General features: G+C 39.9%; 2 protein-coding genes across 4 annotated transcripts; one reads left to right on the forward strand and one right to left on the reverse strand.

The window, feature by feature from the left end:
• Positions 1-6,364: 6,364 nt before the first annotated feature.
• On the reverse strand, positions 6,365-14,373 carry pgap1 (post-GPI attachment to proteins inositol deacylase 1). 3 transcript variants are annotated; one of them, XM_077617357.1, is made up of 27 exons: positions 14,323-14,372; positions 14,090-14,257; positions 12,912-13,065; positions 12,617-12,792; positions 11,676-11,847; positions 11,405-11,565; positions 11,027-11,079; positions 10,887-10,953; positions 10,712-10,817; positions 10,579-10,637; positions 10,409-10,492; positions 10,183-10,232; positions 10,042-10,093; positions 9,895-9,972; positions 9,739-9,814; positions 9,599-9,672; positions 9,468-9,519; positions 9,327-9,396; positions 9,140-9,251; positions 8,866-8,904; positions 8,447-8,631; positions 8,165-8,374; positions 7,721-7,856; positions 7,577-7,627; positions 7,316-7,503; positions 7,145-7,249; positions 6,365-7,072 (listed from the first exon to the last, which is right to left on the reverse strand). In XM_077617357.1, the coding sequence occupies exons 1-27, from the start codon at positions 14,341-14,343 to the stop codon at positions 6,934-6,936; spliced, it is 2,838 nt and encodes a 945-aa protein (XP_077473483.1). In that variant the 5' UTR covers positions 14,344-14,372; the 3' UTR covers positions 6,365-6,933. The 3 variants fall into 3 exon arrangements, with proteins under 3 accessions (XP_077473483.1, XP_077473484.1, XP_077473482.1); XM_077617358.1 differs by having other exon boundaries at positions 12,912-13,036; positions 14,090-14,373; XM_077617356.1 differs by having other exon boundaries at positions 14,090-14,373.
• Positions 14,374-15,044: 671 nt separating this feature from the next.
• On the forward strand, positions 15,045-23,426 carry wdr75 (WD repeat domain 75). The gene is made up of 21 exons (XM_077617830.1): positions 15,045-15,184; positions 15,923-16,052; positions 16,302-16,367; positions 16,615-16,705; positions 16,933-17,057; positions 17,141-17,211; positions 17,301-17,417; positions 17,496-17,584; positions 17,660-17,818; positions 17,965-18,024; positions 18,129-18,244; positions 18,319-18,494; positions 18,634-18,797; positions 19,120-19,312; positions 20,151-20,245; positions 20,332-20,427; positions 20,651-20,820; positions 20,885-20,944; positions 21,326-21,472; positions 21,612-21,703; positions 22,750-23,426. The coding sequence occupies exons 1-21, from the start codon at positions 15,099-15,101 to the stop codon at positions 22,967-22,969; spliced, it is 2,523 nt and encodes an 840-aa protein (XP_077473956.1). The 5' UTR covers positions 15,045-15,098; the 3' UTR covers positions 22,970-23,426.
• The last annotated feature ends 547 nt before the right edge of the window (positions 23,427-23,973 follow it).

The raw sequence follows: 23,973 nt of genomic DNA on the forward strand, positions 1-23,973 counted from the left end.
TCTTCCGCTCGGGTGACGCTGATTCAAACGCACCGGAGTGAATTGCCCTGGTGGGCGGGGCTTGTTGTCAATGGGGATACCAGGATGAAGTTGAAGTGTACCTTCATCCTGGTTTTAGCTTCATTAGTTTTTTAGCTATAAACTAATGAAATGCAATGCAGAAAAACTGTCTAAACTCGTTATAATTAACTTTTTTTGTGTTGTTCAGTTTGACAGCCCTTTGAAAGTCGGATAGGTTTTTTTATATACAATTTACAGACATTTTTGATTACATTCATTTTAATAAAGGGACCTGTAAACAAGTGGTTGGCACCTAGGCCTCAAAGTTTTGAGATCCCAAGTTCGGACCTTTGTGTGTGAAGTTTGCATGTTCTCCTTGGGCTAGTGTGGGTTTTCTCTGGGTAGTCCGGTTTCCTGCCACATCCAAAAAACATGTAAGGTGGGCTGGTTGATATTGCCCCTGCGTATGAGTGTGAGTGTGACTGGTTGTCCATCTCCTTGTTAAATTCAGTGTGCATTTATTACGTCTATTTCCTATTTTTTTCCTAAATTTCATAATTACTGATTATTTCAATCAAATGGTTGTAATGGCCTCTCTAATGACTGCTTATTATTTGGCCAACAAAAAGCCTTCAAATAATTCCAACTCTCCATTTTCTGTAGCACATGTACAAGCTGACATGCAAACAGCTATTGCAAGGAGGGGAAAAAAGGATGCAGTAAACTCAGAAAGCCTAAAAGAATCTGACAACATAATAACCATCCTCTCAAAGTGACTTGTCCCTAAAGTTTATTTAAACATCGTACAATTTAACCTGGCTGCACTTTTCACGTCAAGGATAGGAAAGTGACAACATAATAAGCCTCCTCTCAAAGTCATCCTCGAGGCACGTGGAAGTGGATGCGTTGAGATTAAAATTGCTCAAATCAAAAGGATGAATGACAAGCTCTTGGTGCATGTGATTAAGACATCATCACTTTGCTATTTTTCTCTTTTGGGAGGCATTTTTTCTGTAAAATCTAGCAAGTGTTTGAGTCCTGGTAAGAATGAATTGTTGGACAACGGACGATTGAATGAGGGATGATTGGAAGGAGGGAGGAAAGAAGAGGATAGGTGGTAAATAATAGACTAATAGACAATGGGCGTGTCTTCTTTGTAATATTGCTTTGACAGCAGCAGCTAGATTTCCTGTTGACGATGACAGGAAGATCAATGATTCCGAGCACACAATAGCAGAGTGTTCTCTCGGGAGAGCGGCATTATCTGTCCCAAGATAAACTGGCGCGGTGGATGTGACAAACAGGATCAGTGTGAAGGTGCGAGGGCTTTTTGAGCACCAGAGGAAGTTGCTGTCACTGATATCTAGTCCTATGAGAGAAGTTTGTGAGCGAGAGAACCCTTTTGGGCAAATCAAATCAAACTCATATTCATTCGGTTATCTAATTTCCAGGGTTCGGCCACCCACAGTAAAAAGGAAAAATGGCTAACAGGCCTTGTTTGTTCACCCAGCTAATGTAATTATGACAGCGAGTCAAGTCAGGAGTTACTTCAATGATTTAAAGGTCAAATGTACTTTCACAGGGTTATTAATGTTAACTTTTCTCTTGGAGAAGTGCATTTTGTAAAAGCATATCTGGAGTGGAATTTAAATAAATCCCATTCATTAAACAATATTCAATGGACAAGGGTGCTATTACTAAAACAGGACTGGGTATAATTATTATGCGCAGTGGGGAAGCTTGGTTTTGATGTAGGGCTGCTTTGCTCCATTTAAATGAGCTTCCATGGATTCAAGGAAATGGGAAATTTTACATGAATGCTAAAGAAAATCAGTTTTTACACGGTGCAAATACAAAATAGATAAAATTGCATGATTTTTTATATCCTGTTATCACAGTTTAAAGCAGGAAAAACATAAATAAATCATTGCTTCCCGCTTGCAAAGACACCAGCCAGTATTTCTGGCTCTTGGCAATGTTTGGGATGGATTCCCCAGAGGATTTCCCCGCTTTGAGGATGCTTCATATAACTGTTGTCAAGCCTGCCTGCACATAAGCACTGTATGGCACTCAGACAGCACGCTCTTCAGTGCGTTACAGTATTTTTATACACTCAAATTTCAGTTCTGCTTCCTCTGAAAAGTGAATTATATGTCAAAAGAGCTGGAATAGTGGCAGGATGTGAACTGGTCCCTCCCAGCTATTAGAACGGTATCAACATGAGTAGCATTACGGTGGATTATCAGCAATTACATAACCGAGGAGGAAGCGCGATTGAAGGCGAAGACCTCAAACTTGTGAGACAGGCGTGCTAACCACTGGAAAATAGTGGTGTTTCACCAGAAGAAAAAGAAATGAATACACTGAATTGTTCAATTGTGACAATCGAGTGTTAGAATTGACAGCAAATCTGCTGCCATAATCTGCGTTGGCTGCGGGGAAAAATTGAAAAGCAGCCTTGATGGCGAGCTGGATGCCAGCTGTTGTGTGTCTGTGCGCCAAGCGTGTTTTTGAAGGGCTCCGCACAACGAAGCTGCACAGAAAACAAGCCAAGGCAAAAGTGAAGGTGCCAGAAGCACGCCGTGTATTTCATGCCATGTGATGGTACTGTATGAAGTGGCAACAGTGTTATAAGTGGAATGATGTAACATCCGCAACAGGTTGGTGCGGTTGGCCCTCAAAGCATTCTTTGTTATCAAGACCCCGAAAAAAATGATGCATTGACTTAATTCAAATTGAAAAATTCAAAGTTGAAATATGGATTTTAATGAAATTGGAGGTACTCAGTTAAACAAAAATCCAAAAGTTAATGAAACATTTTCTTTCATTGTAAATAATGGAAAAAAATGATCCTGGATAGATTTTGTCTTCAAATAAACCATTTTTTAAAGTGTTTTGAATAAAGTAAAGCCCAATAAACACAGGATATTTGAACATTATATTGACAATATTTTTATTATATACATCATTGTTTCACAAAAGAATAAACAATGAAAATTTTAGTCCCATTTCTGAGTTATTCTTCATTGCATTTTTAACTTCATATCACAGGGACTACTAAACACCCTAAGGTTAATTATAATTACACCATTTTCTGAAATGTATTTTTTTTCTCAACCCAACGTTGTTATGCTGTGCTTCAAATCCAAACCACAGCACACGTGTGTCTGCTTTTTTGAAGGGGCACAGACAGCATGTGCTTGGCTAATTAGCCTCATGAAAGTAACACAGCAACCTGGATGTCTTCATCTGAGCTTTCCACAGGAAGCAGGCGCAAAAAAAAAAAATACACAAGCATCCATTAAGATAACGTTTCACAGATGCCATTTTGGGGAAGCCTCCTCTCACCAGAAATAGACGTTTTTTGTTTTTTTGTTTTTAGGTCAACTCATTAGTCAGAATAATACTATACATCCTAGTCGTCCCTAACCCCAAAAGTGAAAATCCAACAATTTACAACCATACATTGGCAAAAACAATTGACCTCCAGCATTTCTAACTCTTTGACTGTAACGCCTCTATAACCAGTGGAGGCCGCGATGGTGTTACACAGAGCTGTTTCTCATTTAGTCACCCATCCACTTTCTATAGAGCTTGTCCTCATTAGTGCTTGAGCTGGATTGCTGGAGCCTATCCCAGCTCACTTTTTTTGGCCCGGGCAAGCACTGTGCACTCTGGACAAATTTTTGCTCTACCTCCTTTATTGGATCTAATTAGATATTCCAAGTAATGGGCAACTGTGGAGCTCAAATTAGACAAGTGGCTGATTGAACTAATTGTGAGCGCTTTCTATGGAGTGTTGAGTCGAGAGTTATATAATGCATGTCCGTAATATTAATCGGTGAGGCATTTTTTTGCGTTCTTTTCAGTAATGGGAAAAATAGGTGGTACACCTGTCAGGTTATGGATTTCAATTCAAACAACCAGTCAAGTGGTGGCAAATTTCAGGTGTAAATTAACTCATTTGTTACACTATATTTGAATTGGGAGGTAATGATCACTGCCAACCGTCTCAGATTAAATCATGGTTTTGACATCCTTAACAATCAATGACTTGAGGTGGGGTGCTGGAAAACTCATTAATGTACATATTACTGTTCAAAATCCCAAAATAATAATCGTGTATGCTCAGCCAAATACAAATCTGAAGGTAAGTGAAAAACATTAAAATGAAAAAATACCAAATAGAGATGCTGGCTCTCAATGGTCCTTTTCCTAATTAAGTCAAAGGTCAAATTTGGAAAAACACATTGGACAATGTCAGCTCAAATTAAGTCCTTCTTAAGGCCGCCATCCAGTGGTTACTAATGGTTATCCTATCAACAACCAGCATTGCAGTCCACTGATTTTCACACATTTCTTTAATGGGGGACAGTCAGTTTAAACTTATACAAAAGATCACAAAAACAATTTAGTGAACTAGTGTGTATCGGCGTGAACCATGCAGTACACAAAGTGGAATACTAGCAGGTTTTACATAACTACATTCACAATCAATGGTTAGTGATTTTTAATCCTTCTGGTGTTTAAAAAAACACACACACAAAACAGATAAGTTCAGATCCAAATGAATTGCAGAACACCGTACTGTACAGTGAACACATTCACAAAAGGCAAACACAAAAAATGGCACATCATTTGTTTTCCCCCCTCACATTACACTACTTTTTTTATATTATCATAACAGTACATGACAGTATCTTTGAACATAACTTAGCAAACAAGTCCCACTTTCTGAATTTCCAACAGGTTGTTCTTCTTACAAAGAGGCACTTGAAATTAAGTTAAATGTTTCCACACACCCTGCTCATGAAGTGAATATAGTTAACCCTATTTTGTGATGTTTAACGTCATATATAAAATGTGTAATTTAATCTGGATCCAAGTTAAAATATATTGAATAGGTTTGCCTTAATTAATGCACCCCAGATCAAAGTGACTGAACCAACGTTGGTGTTGTTCCTGAGAAATAATGACTTAAGACTATTAAGCAAAGCAATGGGTCACGACTTTGTTTACAGGAAAATATACACAAAATCAATTATGAAAATTTGCTTCTTTTCAGCCTCAGTCTTTTGGTCATTTTGTGCATTGGTATATGAAAATGAAATATTGTTTAGTGTCCCGAATGTCGAATAAAACTACAAATACAATCAAATAGAGCAATTTGCTGCAAATATATGTAATGTATACACGATTGGGCTTATTGTACCATTAACAGTCACTTTTCAAAAAGAATATTCAAGGAGTGTTTCACTTGACTAGATATCCACAACAAAGACACATTGATTAAACATGTATATTTGATAAGACCAGAGATGCTCGCTAGTAAAATGTCGTCTCAAAATGATGGCAGTCATGCCGCTTGGTCGGGACTAAAAATAACCATTTGAATCTGACAAATGGCAGAAAAACTACACTCCATTCAGGGTCTGAAGGCATTTGGTGTCCACACAGACAGCGGTCAACTGATGTTCACCTTGAAAACATTCAGTTTCCCCCGAAAAAATTAATGTGAAAATACAGCATAATAGAAACAGCTTCCTGTTGCTTGTGTACAAATAACTGGGTCACTCGCTTATTGATGTGTCAGTCGAGACTTGATAATCAGTCAAGCACTCCAATGACCCAAAGATTTGGACAGGTGACATTCAAGATTTAAGTGTTTTTAATAATGTATTTCTCCATTCTATCAATACAATGTGTAGTTTTGCACTGCATTGGATGGTGTTTACGTATGTATGTGTGTGTGTTTGTGTGTGTGTGTGTGTGTGTGTGTGTGTGTGTGTGTGTGTGTGTGTGTGTGTGTAAACACGGTCACTTTTGGTTCTCTTGTGGAATGCATGAAAACTGGCAAGAAATGAGGCCGAGCTTCAACAGTCCATCGGTAAAGGCAGTGTAGGACTTTAAACATTACGACGAAAACATTAAAATCATGAAATACAGTAAAACCTTGCTGACAAAGGTTTAGGTATCAGCAGCTTAACGCGGTTGCCAAAAAAGGGGCAGGGCCATTGATATACAGCGGAAGGCACACTGGGTTCACCAGACATGCTCCAAGACTGGAGATTTTCATTAAAATGCAGCGACACCTTTCTCTACCAGTTTTTGTGATGTCTTTTTTCATGGTATGGGAGCAACATGCTTCCCAAATATTGCGCGTAATAAAACAACAGTACTGGCATAATGAACTTATTCGCAATTGGGACTAAGAGGGCAGACCTTGATGGAGTACAGCAGCATAGTGCCACGACTATTTTGTGCATGGTAAAAGAACTAGTTAACTAAATGGGTTGTTTCAAAGGTAAATGAAGGATTTATTTACTTAAACTCAGCCATGGTTGCCAAATAAGTTTCACTAATTGTGAATGCAAGCAAAATGAAATGTGCCGGCTTTATTTTCACTGTCACATTTCACGTTATAAGGTGCAAATGTATTAGCATGATGTCAAAATGATCTCCAAATATGTTCTAGATAAAATTGTCAGTCATCCATCAACTGTAAACTATGGTCATCTGTCAATTGCCACATATTTTGTTTGTCTAGTGGGAGATCAACAAACCCACGTGGTTGACAACAGATCTCCAGGTAAGATTCGGACGAATACTACACCAGGGTGACAGCAGAGTGTGTTTAAAACTAAGCTAAACACTCTGGCCTACTACTCAGTTGCACACACATTCCATTAAAGGCATTGGCAGTGAGGCTTATGTGTAAAACGTTTCCATGAAAACGTCTTTGGCACTGAATGCGTTAGAGCCAAAATACTTATGTAAGTCAAAGGACCACTGCATATTGGAGGTGTTAATGTATGCCGATGGCTCTGCCCCCAAACCCACAGAAATAAAACTGTATCAAGTATTTACCAAGTAAGAGCTTCAAGAAACAAGGCTCGCCCCCAAAAAACAAAACAAAAATCGAAACATGTACTGTCAGAGAAGACAACATAAAACCAGAGGAATGAGGACCCCTAACAAGAAGTATGTCAATCTGTACAAATGCAACGGCGTGAAGAACACCATAGCGGCAGAAATGGGCAATGGTAGCAAGGATGTCAGCCGAAGCAGTTTGCTTGAAAAATGGAAAAACAACAAAATTATTGTCACCACGTCGGGATGTTGTGATAAGTGCGTGAGTAATTACCTTTTGGCTAGCGTCTGCGTGTCGCAGTTTATAAGGAGCACATACGAAATGATCATTGGTAACAAGTAGAGTCGGCAAGGGTCAGGATCGAGCTGGGTGGAGTACCTGAAGAGGAATAGACAGCAATGAGATGTAGAATCCTTTTGGGTAACATACATTTTAAACATTTACCTCAAGTTGCGGCCCCAGTAGATGAGCGAGGGTCCGCTGAGCGCCACTGGTACAGTAAAGAGCGCTGACAGACACAGGTGGAGCTGCAGGTCATCTCTGGCCTCCCGCAGCGCTTTCTCTGACAGCAACGGCTCATCTTTGTTTAAGTTGACCTCCATTATGGAATTTTCTTTGTGTTGGAGAGGTGCCTGTAAAACGGTTGCAGGAATGCTGAAAACCAGCTCTTAAAATGTATAATTGTTATGTTTCAGGATGGTTTACCAGATTAAGGACGTAACGCAAGGATCTTTCGGTCATCTGTAACCTCAATATCTGAACACACAAACAACTGTTAATGCAGCAGGTGTTATATATAATAAAATGTGAACATAACACTACAGCTATATTCAAAACGTCCACTCTTACCCTGTACAGATGAAGCGCAAAGGCAGCCATGATAGCCAGTGCTCCACAGGTTTTAAAGCCCACGGCGAGTAGAAAGAACGTAGCGGCGATCTGCATCCATGGGCGCAGAGTGCCGCTGTCTCTTGAGAGAGTCGGTCTTAGAATATGAAAACAATCTATTATTGATAATTTTGGTGTGTGAAAAATGTAACCAGCTATATGTCACATTAGATTTTTTCCCCATATACGTTACGTGCCATTATTCAAAGATATAGATGTAAGAGGAATGTGCAGATATTGTTACAATAGTGATAAAATTTAAAAAATCCTAAGTATATTTAATCAATGACTGACTAACCCTACATATTCCCGTATGAATAAGGTTGTTTTAAATTAATTTTGTTAGAGCTCATTCAATAAAACAATTAAAAGTAAGCTGTGAGCTGGGTCAATTACTTTTGGTACCTGTAGAGCATGGCTAAAAAAAACGACAACAGCCGTGTGACGAGTCGGAGCAGTGCGCTGCCCCAAAATGCCACAGCAGCACCCAATATGTAGAGGAGAGGATGCAGGAAGTATGGCCAGTCCAGAGACACGTCCTGAACCGCTGCATCAGGGAAGATGGGAGGGGCGATGTCCATGGGAATGCTCAGTGACCACGAGGCTTTTAACCGGCTGGAAGGGAGAAAAGCCTCAGCGACATCGTGAGGTTGTTGTACAAACTCACCCGAGCTACAGCCAGCCTACCTAAATATGATGTGCAGAATAGAAATCGAAAGGTTAATTTTGTGTGGTTGGAGGCCTTTGCAGAGCATGAGGCTCATTGGTGCAGCTCCCTGTGACTTCCGTATGGTGGACAGTTGAACACCAAAGGCCAGCAGGAGGGTAACAGTCGTGTACACTGGCATCATGGGGAGAAAGAAGCGCATGACCTGTGAAAAGAAATGCCTCATTAATGTGGATAAAGGTAAAGAATCAAATTAGAAGCGACATGTGGCCATATCAGGGTGCCAAAATGCAAACCAAAGCTTTCATGTTGAGATGATCCCACCTCGCCACTCTTGATTCACATTGTTTTATCTCATTAACTCTATTTAATGAAGCATTTTAAATGACAATACCATAATCTGCAGCTAATTAATACGAATAAAAGAAATACCAATTACCTGCCCCAACACCTTGGTTAATGACGTCCTGATGGTAACCTTAAAAAAGGAAAAAAAACAGACTAGTGAACATATGCAGAGTAAAAAATACATAAATAAATGATAAAAGCTCTTGTTGTGTTACGGGTCAATTACCAACAAAGACAAATTATGTTTAGCATTCATTTTTCTCAAGTTTCTGTCACTTGGTTACCTGTCAGTATCCCCGAGAAATATGTACATAACGGGGAGTAAATGTGGGTCAGTGAATTGGTAGATCATTGGCACTAACAACCTTATATTGGCAGTTGGGTGCAGTGTGGAGATGAAGGAGGACATGTGCTTGGGCCATGTTGTTTGGACGATTGGTGTGTAGCATCCCAAATATCTCCGTCACTGATGGCACACTAGTGGAATATCCACATGTAGTCAAAATGTAAATATGAGTGCCATCTTGGCAGCGCGCCCAGATAATCACTAACCTGGCTGTTGTTAAAAAGTCCTCCAGAAACCATGGTACTTTCATTCTGTAGACACTTGGAAGTCTATTGACTGGGAAACAAAATAATGCATAGAAGGTTTTGTTATTTTTAAAACAAAACAAAGAAACTAATCGGCCTTACCTTTCTGTGCTTTACACTGACTTGCAATGTTAATTCTAAAAGCCTGGTACACCTGAAAACACAAAAGATGTTCATAATCCAGTGACAAATTTAGAATAGGATGACCACGTCATCCTATCGTCGCCTGATACCTCATGAAAGTATTTCAGCTGAATGGTGTGGAAAAGTCCAGTTTGGTTCACTGTGACTTCACTGACTGTCAAACCTGGAAAAAGATCATTGTTATTGTCATTTGTTACAAATGGTGATCAGAATAGGTAGTGCATCTTACCTAAAGACAGAACATGTGGAACAGCAATTGACTGAGTCAGAACTTGTTGCTTTTGCCACTCGCACTCCACCATGAACTACATTCCATAAAAAGTGGATTTATTAGCAACCAGCCTTCAACTATAAATTTGGAAGGATTCCTGTGCAAAATGCCAACCTGTTTGGCATTGAGATTGGAGGCCGACACTACCAGATGAGTGTACGAAGACAAGTTGCTGAGGCTCAGCATCAAGACCTAAATAAGATGACAAACAGTTAAAACATGCATCGGCAGCACAGCTTTCTTGGAATTTCCTTTAATGACCTTGTATGGAGGCAGGAGCTCAGTTCCATTGGACAAATCCACTGCATGCTCACTGTGGAAAGAAAAACCTCTACTCTGCTACAGGACAGTGACAATATTACAGGGTGAATGTGAATGCTGCTAGAGTAATAGCATGCTTACCAGGAAGAACCATTCTCGCGCATGCAGCCATATACCCAGCTGCCCATGTCCTGTTGAACAGCAACGAATAAGAATACAGGGATACACGGGTGAATTTGGTTCATTGCCAGATGAACTTTTTTTTGTACATGTGAAATTTTTCAATTTATCAAATGTAGATCATTTCATTTGATGATCTCATACTACGCGCTCACGAATGAGGCAACCATGTTTCTGTAAAACCCACCGGGTTGTTGCTCCGACAGTAGATATGACTGTAGGCCTTCCTGCGACTTGAAAGGGCAAACGTAAAGTATTTGACCTCAACTTCCTGGAGGCACACAGCATTGTGAAATATTTGGAATTACACAAACGGCAGAAAATTTCTTTCATGAATTTGACCGTCGTATACAGTACCTTTGGTGTGCGATATGCCAGGCGCAATGTCTTCACTTCACTCCATGCTTCTGGATCATCTGCAATAGTGGGAAGGGGCTTAAATCAATATGAAGCAATTGAAATGAATCTGACAGATGAACAGAAAATTAACCTAGCATGGAGATAGAGGATTCCTGAGTGTCTCCAAACATCCGGCCGGGATGTCGAACAAAGTGGTGGTTGAGTACAGCAACTGTCTTATTTGTGCTGTCAGTGAACTTCAAATGAAATGCCAACAAAAGATTTATTTCCAAAACTGAAATTAAACTTTACCACCCCAAACCAACCTGTCTGGTTTCAGGATCAACAAGGTTAAAGAAAGCCCTTACAGTAGCCAGAATGAGCTCATTGCACCTGAGGAAAACAAACGAATATACAGAGTGTCCTTGGTAGCTTAATAGAAAGACTCAACAAATGTGTCCTTTACCACACTATGGATAAGTGGTCAGTGGAAACCCAGATCCTCGGAACTGCAGTAGCCTGAGAAAGAAAAACAACAACAAATGGAAACATGTACGTATAAGTGTTTGAGCGTTAACCATTTGGGAATTACTTGTCGAGGTTTTTTTTTAGGGAAACATGCTCTTTTGTGTTTAAATTACTAAAATTGAAATCCTTATTTTTTTAGATAGAACTGTTGCCCCTTTCAAACATACAAAGAATCTGGTAATGTACCGTTATTTACCTGGCACAGTGTTGAATTGTTTTTTTTGCTATCTTAATTACAGTACATAAATCTGAATGTATTTATAATTAGTGTGAATAAAAGTGCAGTTCCATCCATCATTGCCACATTCAAACTTACCACCATGGACAATTTACTTGTGTCATCCGGAGGACTATGAATGGAGGTGAGTCCTGAGCGCACTTGGAAATCACGATATCCACCACCAATTGATAACACTGTGACGTTTCTCAACTCATCGGCTTGCTTTATCCATTTTATCCTCAGCGATGAATAAAAATCTGCCATGGAAAAACAACAACAACTACTACAACTACTACTACTACTACTGCTATGAGGACAATTCACCGCTGAGCTACTATCTAAACATACAGTATTAGATTTCTCTTACCCTGCAGGTAGGGATCCAATACCAGCACAGGCGCTACATGAGGGGATGCATAGGTGATGATGAACCGAACCAGATTGGATTTGACGCGAGGCAACATCAACAGGGCTCTCGCCACCACACCACCCATGGAGTGGCCAACAAGTACCACAGTCTTGGGGGGTGTCTTCAAGTGCTATAAGCAAACAGACAGCAAGTAGCAGTTGGCGGTTGCATACACTTTCCTAACTGTTCTATACTGCATTCTGCGCATTGTAGTTTTATTCACTCGAATTTCTTATTCTAAAACTGATAGGTTCATTAATAGATATATTAGTCTCTGAGGACTGTTGATCTGGGTTCGCAATGAAGATCTGTGAAGGACTCTTAAATTGCTTTGACTTGGATTCCGGAGCAGATGGCGATAATCGAATCGACTTCCGAAAATACTCGCATATTGTTTTAAAATAGTGTTGCTCGCTTCACCTAATATGGAAATTGTTTTGCTCGCTTGTGTAAATTCTTATGCAGTTGTTTTTGGTTTCCGACCTTAATTGTTATTTTGAAGACCTGATATGCAATTGTTTTTGCAGTTGTTTTTTTTACCTTAATTGTGTTATGTGGTTAGCTTATGCAATTGTTTTGAATAACATAACCTTATCTGTTTTGATTCTAATGCAACTAAATGTGACAGAAGAGGATGTCTTTCTTTAGAATGGTCCGTGACGGGGACGAGTCAGGTTTGATTCTCATTTGCAAGTTAACGCTGGATTATGTCTCCGATGTCTTTCCTTTTATTAAAGTATATCTATTAATGAACCTATCAAAAACACACACTTGGAAAACATTTTTTTTCCACTTTTTGAATGTTTTATATTTCTGTAGTGAGATCAAACATTTGGGTTAAGTCTAAGTAGGTAAAGTGGCGTGTAGAAATTATTGAGGAAATATATTTTAGGTCCCACCTTGTAAAGTTCCAGTATGGCCTTGACGCTCTCGTACAGGAACTGCGTCTGCCGTTGTAAACTGCCGCCGTACAGGGCCACGAGTTCTTCATTGAAGTCCAAGGTGAAAACGTTAAAATGTAGACCACCTTCAGCATGCTCTGCCTTCCTCAAAGCCACCGAGCCAAGAGAACGAACTTTAGGAAGACAAAAAAATAAAACAATAATAAAATACCTAGACAATCTATCACACATACCCAATTGTAATGTTGACTGGCGAAACACACCTCTCTGAAATCTACTTAAATATGTTTACCTTGCTTGTAACTCCCTGCATTTCCAGGCAAGAAGAGCACAGGGGCGCCATAAAGTTGAAGGTCACGTGTCTCCTGGGCGTACAGACCCTCACCATACAGATAGAGCCCATAAGCCGGGTACATTCTGGCCACACGGCGAGGTAAAGGTACACGCTACACATGGCAAAGCAGAGATTTATATTATGAATTACCACAGTCACATTGAAATTCACATTGTTCACTCCAAAATGACCCAAGAGATGTTGGTTGAGTTATCACATTAACAGTTCCATTATATTGCATTTGTATTCGTGTCATCACATATCACTTTAAAATGTTTGAAAAAAAGATAGGGGAAGATACTTAGTTTGATTCCTTTATATTTTATTTGCATTTGAGTGACTCATTCAATTAGTTAGTTAGTTACAATATTACTACCAAATAGAAAAAGATGGGTTCAGATTCTTCACATAATCTTAATTTCAGGAAAAATGAGTCTCGGCTCTGATGGGTCGGCAAAAAACAAAACACTTGCCTGACTTGTTTGACAACTATTTTCATGGCTTAACTAGTATCCAGAAAAGCTTGAAACGCCACAAGGCAAATGAGACGTAAACAGCAATAACAATATTAAATATATTCCCCAGGATTAAGATTTTTAGGGGTTGCCCTGCACCTCGTTCCTCCATTTAATTTGTGGCTGCCATTGACAGCAATAGGCGTCACATCCAGTGGAAGTGGGAGGGATGACAGTGAATTAACACTTTTGATTGTTATTGATGGCAACAAACATCCAATCTATTTGAAGTGGCGCAATTTTACCAGGTCATGTTACCTCTTACCATGCTGAAAAAAATGAATTTTGACAGCTAACAGACGTGTCAACGCTTTTCTTGACAAATGAAAGCCGGAGATCCAGTTTTGATGTTCTCAAAGGGATCCGGTTTATGCTCGAGTATATCAAAATTTAAATGATTTAGATGATCATTTAGGATTGTGCTAACCATCAACCGTGTAAAAAGGCAATCAAAAATCGGGTCTACTTCGTGATTTTATTCGCAAAGGATCAGATGAGCCCATTTACACCTGTTCCTTCATTCCAACACTTGCGATGCCATTATGTCAACGTTCAAATGAGTTGCCATTTTGCTTTGCCACTTTAACCAAAGCTGATCGAAGAAGCCTATTTGCTACCTACCCGATACTCGGGGTACTCGAACATGTAGGTCATACGGCATCGGTTCTCCTCAAAGCCTGCGAGCAACTCTCTCAGGCCGACAACGAGGAGCCCCAGAGCGGTGCCGTAAAAGAGAAGCGTCGTCAGTGTCATGGTGCTACGCCCCTTCCTTATAAAACTGCACTTTGGCTGTGGACAAGTGTCAATTGTCATGATGTGCACCAAAGATCACTCATAGCCGGGTTGTGGAGTACCCAAAAATCAACCAGTGCCATGGCGACGGAGGGGCACTTCTTCTTCTTCTTCTTCTTTGCATTTCCGGTAGAGTCTACGGACATATGACGCAGCGCTGCCCTTTTCTGACGGAAATAATGTTACATTATCGGAGGAATAAACGTAGTGGCACAATATATTACTTTCAATTTTGTATGCAATATTCGTATTTATATCATATTACTATGCAGTTTTTTTCATTTAAATTCACTTTTTAATCGGCAAGATAAGCAATATCAAAAGGAAAGTGGCGTAACGATTAACGATTATAATTACATTTTGTTCCATAGTAATTTATTAATAATCATGTTTTTTTCCCTCATCCTCACGAAGAAAATCATATATTTTCCTGTCAAAATAAATAAAATAAAATAAATTATTGTTGTTACACTTTGTTTAGATATTGTCCATGTGCTTTTTATTAGAGTTTTTACATTTTATTATTTATCGATTAAAACTAGTGAGGATTGTTGTTGATGTTTGTGTTGCATTTTGTTTTGTTTTTGATAACAGATCTGATTTGAGTGTTGTCGATCAAATGTTTGTGTATTTGTTGTGACTGCTCACTTTTTTTAAATGTATCCCTTTAATCATTTTTGTTGAATTTGATTAATAAAGGAAATTAAGGTTGGGGGGAAATCCATGTGTCATTTTGGGAGTTTTAGATTTAGGCATAGACCTCCCTCCTTTAGGTGGCTCCATTGCTCATGTTATCCATTCACAGTCCGAGGTTCAAAGTTGAGCCCATAACGAAAACATGGTGGAACACGCAGACATCCGCGTGGTTCGTCGCGGCGGTAGTAAAATCAACTTTAGAGCTCCCGTTGTCACCAGCGATTCCAAGTAAGTGCAAGTTTATCCAAGTTTTTTGCAGTATATTTGTAAATCCGAGTTACAGGCACGGTTGTTAACGCTGGGTACAGCCTATAGCATTACTCCTTGTAAAGTGTCTGCTAAGGAGCAAAATGTAAATAATACCGCACAGCCGATGATCTTAAGCGTAATAATATATGATTGCCGTTAGTGATGATCAAATAAAACGTATTGCTTTCCACACAATGATTTCCAAAATGGGGATTTCTCCTGAAACCCTCCTGTTGGCCAAAAACTTAACATTTATCGCTTTTCTGCAATATATGCAATTCTCCTACTTCTGAAGATGATAATCAATTATTTTTGTGCTTAATATTTACCTTTGTGCTTAATATTTACGTTCCTTGATTCTGATCTGCCACCAGGGATTGAATGCTTTATTGTCATTATACCATTATAATGAGATTTAAAGCTTCACCATGAAGTGAACACATAATCAATAAATAAGTAATAAATAAAAAAGTAGTCAATAACATAATAGGTAGTCAACAACATAATGGGTAGTCAACAACATAATGGGTAGTCAACAACATAATAGGTAGTCAACAACATAACAGGTAGTCAACAACATCAATAAGTAGTCAACGTGAATAAGTGGTCAATAATCCTCCAATAGATTTTGACTGGCATTGCACTCATTCTTCATCATCGACGGCGATACTGCTAAGCAAATGAATTAATAGCCTCTGATGTGTGTTTTGACTGCAGATTCCTCCTGTGCGCCTCGGGGGAGTTCGTTAAATTATACAGCACGACCACGGAGGAATGCATTCAAGAGCTGCGGGGACACACCGACCTGGTCACGGGCGTGCTGCTCAATCCCAGCAACCATCTGCAGGTTCGGTCATCTTTGGCATGCTTGCTGGGCAATTCAGTTTACCATTGAAGCCGTTCATACGTTTCCAAAAGCCGTTTGGATGAATATTCAGAGCATTGGAAAAATCTTTTGAATGTCAAATGGAACAATTGCATTGGATATGTGGAATGTTTCAAAGTACAAATGCAACTGCACCACATCTTAAATGAGGCCTACTTAATATAAAATTGTTTTTTGTGCATTATAGTTATGATTGTTTTGTTGTTGCAGGCATATTCCTCTTCTCTAGATGGCACTGTTAAACTTTGGGATTTTACAGATGGCATTCTAATTAAGGTGATGTATTATTTTTTTCATTTTGGGCACACATATGCAGGCTAGGCTGGTCGAAAACTCGAAATTGCCCCTAGGTAAGAGTGTGATTTGGGGGGCACTGATTCAGGATTTCCCCCCCACTTCCAATTGGGATTTATTTTTTTGCCATTTATTCTTCTGCGAAAATGTAAGCCCACTACATTTTTCTCGGGGTGCTGAGAGCAAAGTAGCAGTCTGTTTTATTAACATTTCAACTGATTTCTTATAGTCTTACGTTGTTGGGCATCCAATATACGCCATCTATGCCTCTGCTAATCACAAAGGAGCCATCTTCATTGTGACACCTGGCTCAAAAAATGGTAGGTGATTTTTTTTCCATACACAAATTCCATTTTTGGTGTGCAAGAGAACACACAAATGAGTATTGTGTATAGATTTGAGGAAACAGTCAGTTTATTTCAGTCCCTCATAACTAAGCACCACCAGGGAGTGCCACAGACAAATCTATGTGACTGACTGGATTTCTCACCATTAGTGAAGGGGGAAAGCAGGTAAAAGGTCATTAATTGTGTTTGTGTCCGAATAGATCATTTCCAGCTCATGGCACTTCATCTACCTCAGACTGGAGATCAGGTGGTGGAGGGCCTTAGTCTTTCAGCTGTGTTTCAAGATGTCTGCTCCAGTCCAGAATCCATTGCGTTCGGCAGAGGGGTCTGTACTCTGCTACTGTCAGACAGCTTGTTTAGACGTTTGGAGAAAATAAGCTTTGTAAATATGACTTTTTATCCTTACAGGGGGAGTTTATTGTTTCAATCAGAGGTTTGCTTTTGGAGGTCTATTTCTTTAAGAAGGAAAAGACATATAGGTGAGATACAAAACCTTTTTATGGTGTCCTAATGACAAAAGCTCTTTGCATGGCCACTCTCTGACTGTGTTGTGTGGATTTCCCAAAAGCTTTTCTTTGAAACGAGACAACAAGAAAGGAGGCAAGAACACGTTCACATGCGTCGCCTGTCACCCGAAAGATGACCTCATTTCCACAGGGCACGAGGATGGAAAGATTCGTTTGTGGTGAGTTGTGTACAATGGCATTAATTAGACAATCCCTGTGTATTAGTGCATTTGTCCCTTGATTTTTTTATCTTTTAGGAGAAACTTCAACCACAAGAAGGAGTACACATATTCTACACTACACTGGCACCACAATGCTGTCAGCTCGCTGTGCTTCACCCCAGAAGGTACACAACTTTTAACATCTATCAATTTGGAATGAGGCTTTATTTTTGTGAGTTTTTTTTCCAATATATAACCAGGTACAACCCTGTTGAGCGGAGGTGTGGAGTCTGTGCTCGTCCAATGGCGATACAATCAGGAGAGCCAAAAGGATTTTCTTCCCCGACTCGGTGGGGCAATCACACATGTCACTGTGTCTCCCGATGGGTCTTTGTTTTGCACCTCACATGTGGATAACAGTAAGACATTTTCATAAATCTTTTAGGACACCATAAACCTTCTTGTTAGGTTCTGAATCAAAGCATCTTGTTGAAAATTGTAGAAAAAGTACAAAAAATGATGAGACTGAAGAGCTAAAAGCTATCGTTTGCATTGATTGTTCCAGAAATCACAATTATCCAGAGCTGTGTAAAAGTTTCTGCTGTCATTCAGGGACTTGTCAAAGGTAAGTTAGCACTCAATAAAAGCTTTTTTTAATTTACAAAATATATCATTTACAAAACAAAACTACTAACAATGCCACACATTGTGATTTTTGTCCATGTGTAGGAGAAAGTGTTGCCACAGACTTGATAGTAGACCCTCGCAGCAAAGCACTGGTGCTAAATGGAAAGCCAGGCCACTTGCAGTTTTACTCCCTCCAGAGAGATAAGCTGCTTTTCAATGTAAGTGTTCTGAACTTATAATCACAAGGTCAAGGTTTTTCGTTTGGGTTTTTATATATATATCCTTCTTGTAGTTGGATATTGTGCAGCAAGAGTACATCCATGAGTCAGGATTGCTGCAGTTCGAGGTGGTGAAGGCCACTTTTGATGCCGCTGGAAAGAACCTTGCGACGGTTGAGGAAAGGAAACAGAAAGCGACAGAGTGGGAGGTCAATTTGAAGCTTTGGACATTTGACGAGCAAACGCAAAGGTATCTTTCCCCTTCGTGCAAGTGATCATTCACTGCTCGCTGGCTTCTCCTGCTTCAAATGGATTAGAATTCCATCACCAGCAACAGAAGTTAAAAATGGGAACACCATTGTCTAATTATCCCCTTATCACCTACCTAGTTTTGTGCTGGACACGACCATCTCAGCCCCCCACGAGGATCAGATTACCGCCGTGTGCTTCGGACCCACTGTCGCGGACCACCATGCTGCCATGCTGGTTTCCGCCAGCAAGGACGGACACTTCAAAGCTTGGCAGCAGACGTTGCCACCCACCCACTCAAAAGGTGAGACGACCACTCCACCACGCAAAAAGGAACTGTAAAGTTATTAACTAATACCTCCGTAATTTCTGCTTTTACGTTGATATATTGTGCCTATGTGCTGTATGAACACGTCAGTTAGCAAAAATCTTTTGAAGCTTTAGAGCTGGTCATTTTGACTCGGCATATACTGTAACAGGAGGGGTTAACACAAGTGATATATTTGGAATTTTACAAGTGTTATTAGATGATTCTCTGTTGAGTGCGTGATGCTAACCCTACCACGTCTGTAATATTTGATATTCTCTCTCTCTTCCTTTCTTCTTTTTTCTTTCTTCTTATGAAGGGACCGATATAGACGAGGGTCCATCATGGGCTTGCGACTTTGTGGGCTCTTATCACAGCTTGGCACCTCAGTGTTGCGATTACTCGGCCGACGGCTCGCTGCTTGCCGTCAGCTTCCGTGAGGTGGTGACGTTGTGGAGCCCGGCTACATGGGAGCTTTTAACGACGCTGTCGCAACCACCGGGTGATATCAGGTTAGTTAAAAAACGAAATAAATGCTCATCTTTCTCTGTCTCTAATGTTAAAAATGATTACCCTGGTGAATCTTCCAATGAATTTCAATTGCTTGCATTTTGATGCACTCACAGTGGGTTTATGTGGGAATTGTCCAAGGGATTTTTGCTTTGCCAGCTATGGTGTCTTGGAAACCAGACGAACATCCAGGACATTACTGGGCTCTGCCATTAATGCTCCCATTGAACTGGTTTAAAAAAATAATAATGCCTGGAATCTTTTATTTTGCTTTTAAGAATGACATGGCAACTGTTGTTTAACCCGTTCCCCACATGTGAAGATACATATTCATACTTTTGCTCTTCCAAGGTTACTAATGTAACAAAACTGTTACAATGTTAAAATTAATATAAAAAAGGGTGTTCCCTCTCCAAGTCTCGCCGTGTCAGTGGGATTTAGTACTTAAAGGAAGGGAAAGAACAAAAAATAATTTCAGCTGTTTTGACAGCTGGCCACAGCACTGTCCTCTTGTATAACTACCGCCTGCCTATGGATTTGTTGAGTCGACTGAATTACTTAACCTCAAATATCTCCCGAGTCGCTGAGTAATGCTGAGCTTTTTTGCTCGACATTGAGGTTCAGGCTCGTGATCGCAATGGCTCTTAAATGACCCTGTACGATGACTATTAGTCCTTTTAAAGTTGATTTTTGTTGGTGCCCAAGCCCTGCGAGTGCATTCCAATTAGAAGTCTTCACACGGGGGGTAAAACACTAATCCCATAAAAAATGTGTAGAGTTGGCTCTTGACTCTTTTGTCTCACACACACACAAATTAAAGGAACATTTTTTTTCTTCCAGACATCTTTGCTTTGGCCAACTAAGCTGCTCCAAATACTTGCTTGGGACGACGGAGAAGAACCTGCTCTGCTGTTGGAATCTCCTCACATGTTCCTGTAAACCTGCACTATTATTATTATCATAAGAAGCCAGCAGTATGTACACTGAGTCTTCATATTTTTTACTGTCTTCTTTCTGGTAGTGGAGTGGAGCACCTCCATGGATGTCAGCTTGCTGCTGCATGACCCCCTGTCAGAGAACATGGCGGCGTTCTGCAGTCAAGATGGATGTAGTGACTGTAAGCTTTTGGACCACCCTTTCAGACTTTCTAACTTGTTCATGTGACTGGACGCCTGAGGGATTAATACCAGACGTTGGCCATTTTGCTTTGAACCAAACATTTCTGACTTAAAGCATTAAATGTGATTTTTTGTAGTACCTTAAACACTTTTCTAACCACAATCATGAAAGTGAATCGTTGCCAGTCAAGTAAACGTCCATAATTTCCTTGTTCTGCCCAGTGTTTGTGTTCAAGCCCTGCGAGCCACGGCCACTGTTTTGCCAAAAGGCTGTGTGTCTAGGAAAAGTGAGCCGGGCCGTTTTCTCGCCAAGGGAAACCATACAAGAAAGCTGCGACGAGAACTGCCAATGGCTCAACCGATCCCAGCTGTATTTCCTCAGCCAGCACATGGTAGGCCAAAACACCACTAAGTTTGAGATTGTCCTCAACTTGACACAAATCCCTTTCTGTGCAGGACCTCATGACGTTTATAACCAAGGCAGAAGAGAGGCGACTGATGGCTTCTAATAAACAGGTACATTAGTTGATACAGCGTTTTATGATCTAGACCACTTTTTTTTGTAAACATCAATGTCCTTTTGGCCCGTCTTTGTTTTACTGCATTTTATGACGGAACACCATTAAATGAACTCTTCAGTTTATTTGGAATGAAAATGTTAATGAGTCATCGTGACCTGCTGCATGTTTAACAATTACTAATTGAATGCATAGGTAAAAATACATTTATTTTGGGAGATTACTGTTTTGTATTGTTTTTTTATTTTTAATCATTTATGTTTTTTTATGACCCGCTTTTTCCAGCACTGTTGGTTAACATTCACCATGTCATACTGAGCCATGAGCACCCCCCACTGCTATCTCTATTAATATATCGACTGTGGGCTTCCCTTTCCAGCTTGCCATCGACGACACCGTTGCCATGACGCCGTTCCAATTATTGCTAGGCCAACAATGGCGAGAAGGAGACAGTCTTGCCCCTGGAGACAATCCTGACACTGCAGAGAGGCTGCAGCTTCCACAGGGCTCTGCTGCAATTAAGGAGGTGGGCTATTTGATAATTATATAATAAAATATCACTATTGGGGCAACCTTCATTTTGAGGAAGAATTGTGGATTGCCACTGTTAATTGCCTAATTGACTGTTTTTTTTGACTGCCCTCCCCCGCATTTTTTGTGGATAGCTTCTGCAGACACCTGCGCACGTCCTCCCTTCTGCCACGTTCCTCTGCTCCATGTTTGTACAGTCATTGCTCATCTCTGTCACAGACTCCAGGTCAGTTCACTTACTCTAGGCCACATGTGTCAAAGTCGCGGCCCGGGGGCCAAATCTTGCCCGCCGCATCATTTTGTGTGGCCCGGGAAAGTAAATCATGAGTGCCGACTTTCTGTTTTAGGATCAAATTAAAATGAAGAGTATGGATATATATTAAATTTCCTGATTTTCCCCCTTTTTAAATCAATAATTGTAATTTTTTAATCATTTTTTTCTGTTTTTAGTTCAAAAATCATTTTGTAAAATCTAAAAATATATAAAAAAGCTAAAAGAAACATTGTTTTAGATCTATAAAAAAAAAACTGAATATTCAGGGCTTTTAATCCATTTGTATAAAAAAAATCTAAATATTATATCTAAAATGGTCCGGCCCACGTGAAATCAAGTTGACGTTAAAGCGGCCCGCAAACCAACCCAAGTCTGACACCCCTGCTCTAGGCCAACTGACTAGTTTTATATAGTGTGTGTGCGCTGTGTATAATTTAATAATGGTGCCTTGACATTTGGCTTTATCGGGCTATGAGCTGTCATTTTTTATTTATTTTTCCGAGCCCAACCTTTAGACGGTGGATAAGAAACTGAGTAAAGTGCATTAGTGCTCGCACTTGGTCACATAAGTCAGAAAATGAAAGTGTAATCGGTTGACTGCCACCAGGTGCTGCTGGTTTCAGAAGAAGCCCCGATAGTTATACTGTCTGTGCTGAATCAGTTGGAACAAAAACCTGCACCCACCGCGACCTTTTGTGGAATAGTTTGGATACCCCTAGTATAGAATCAATTGACGACCATACCCGTCAGATGCGTTAGTCAACAGGGATGATCTTGAGAAGTGCTGATGCTCCAGTGATGGTATTTTTGCGTGGGTGCATTAAATAATGGTTAAGCCTTTCAGTGTTCATTTTTGCAGTTAACGCTTATGAAATTGCACAAGCAGACAAAATGACTTCTGCTAATTTCTCACATGGGTTTCATCGGAAGGAGAAATTGTTGATGATGATGAAAAATGGTCACGTTGAAGCCTTTCTCATTGTTGTTATGCCCTTTAGTAAACCAAAACAGACAGAGGAGGAAATGGAAAGCGAGAAAGAGGAAGAGGGGTCCTCCGATGAGGAGGAAATGGAAACTGGTGCAGCGAGAGCCAAGCGACTGGAAGAAAGCAAGGAGGCCGAGCCAGCGGTACCCACGTTGACGCGAGCGCAGGCCAGAGAACTGAGACGGGTAAAAAAACAGGAGCGCAGCTGGCTATGTGGTCTCCTTGACCGCTAAGCAAACACTGAAAAGAGAGAAATTCAAGTTGGAAATTGTTTTATCTGGCTATTTTAACGTGTACCACCCATTCCCTGAAACATTGTACGCTGACAACCTTCTCATTGCAACAACCTGTTTTTGCTATTCGAATGTTTTGGCAATGAGAATCAGTGGAAAGTTTGATAATTTAATGAAAAGTACAGTAACATGTACTGTAAACCTGTCATGATCATTTTTAGGACTGCTGGCATATTTCAACATCAAATTTTATTGTCACAGAAACTCTTAAAGGTAAAAAAAGATGAAATTTAGCCATTCAATTAGTTGGCTGCCATTGACAGAGGGACATCCTTTCCCCTTAAACTACTATTATTGAACATTTTATATATCAGCTAAGTTGATACACCAAATATTGTGGTGACCCTAATGTACTGTATATACTTTAGTGTCATTCTTTCGTACGAAAGATAAATAAAAAGAAAAAAACTAAATAATACTGCATTCCATTTTTTTAAACACGGGGGGCTTATGGGGTATCTTGACGTGGAGCTCTTATATTCAGGAAAGTGCAAAATCAATCATTTGTTGTCTTTTGGGTTGTAAAGGTACTTAAAATTAATGATATAATGCAAGAGCCACCTGTAAGTGTTTTACTTATGCCCATTTCAACCTCATTAAGAATACAAAGATATGACAAAGCACGTGGCTCCTACTTTATATTTCTTGGTATTTTCAAGGTTCAATGTCTACAGGCGAGAAGTGGTTGTAAACACATTAGATAAAACTTTGTTCAAATGAAAGGCCTTCTTTGCTAACAATTGAGATAAAGACAGCTTCCAAGAAAACACTCATTTTGACCGTCACATCACAAGACGAATCCGAAGGAACTGATTAGACTGTACCAATTAAAGCCATGTTCAATCTGTAAAAGGTGAATGCAAAGTCCAACACATTGTGGGAAAAATTCACAAAGTGAATGTTGCCTATATATGTTGACCCACTTTGGTTACGTGACTAAGAGC

The sequence above is a fragment of the Stigmatopora argus genome, chromosome 13, assembly GCF_051989625.1.
Source record: "Stigmatopora argus isolate UIUO_Sarg chromosome 13, RoL_Sarg_1.0, whole genome shotgun sequence".
NCBI classification, from domain to species: Eukaryota; Metazoa; Chordata; class Actinopteri; order Syngnathiformes; family Syngnathidae; genus Stigmatopora; species Stigmatopora argus.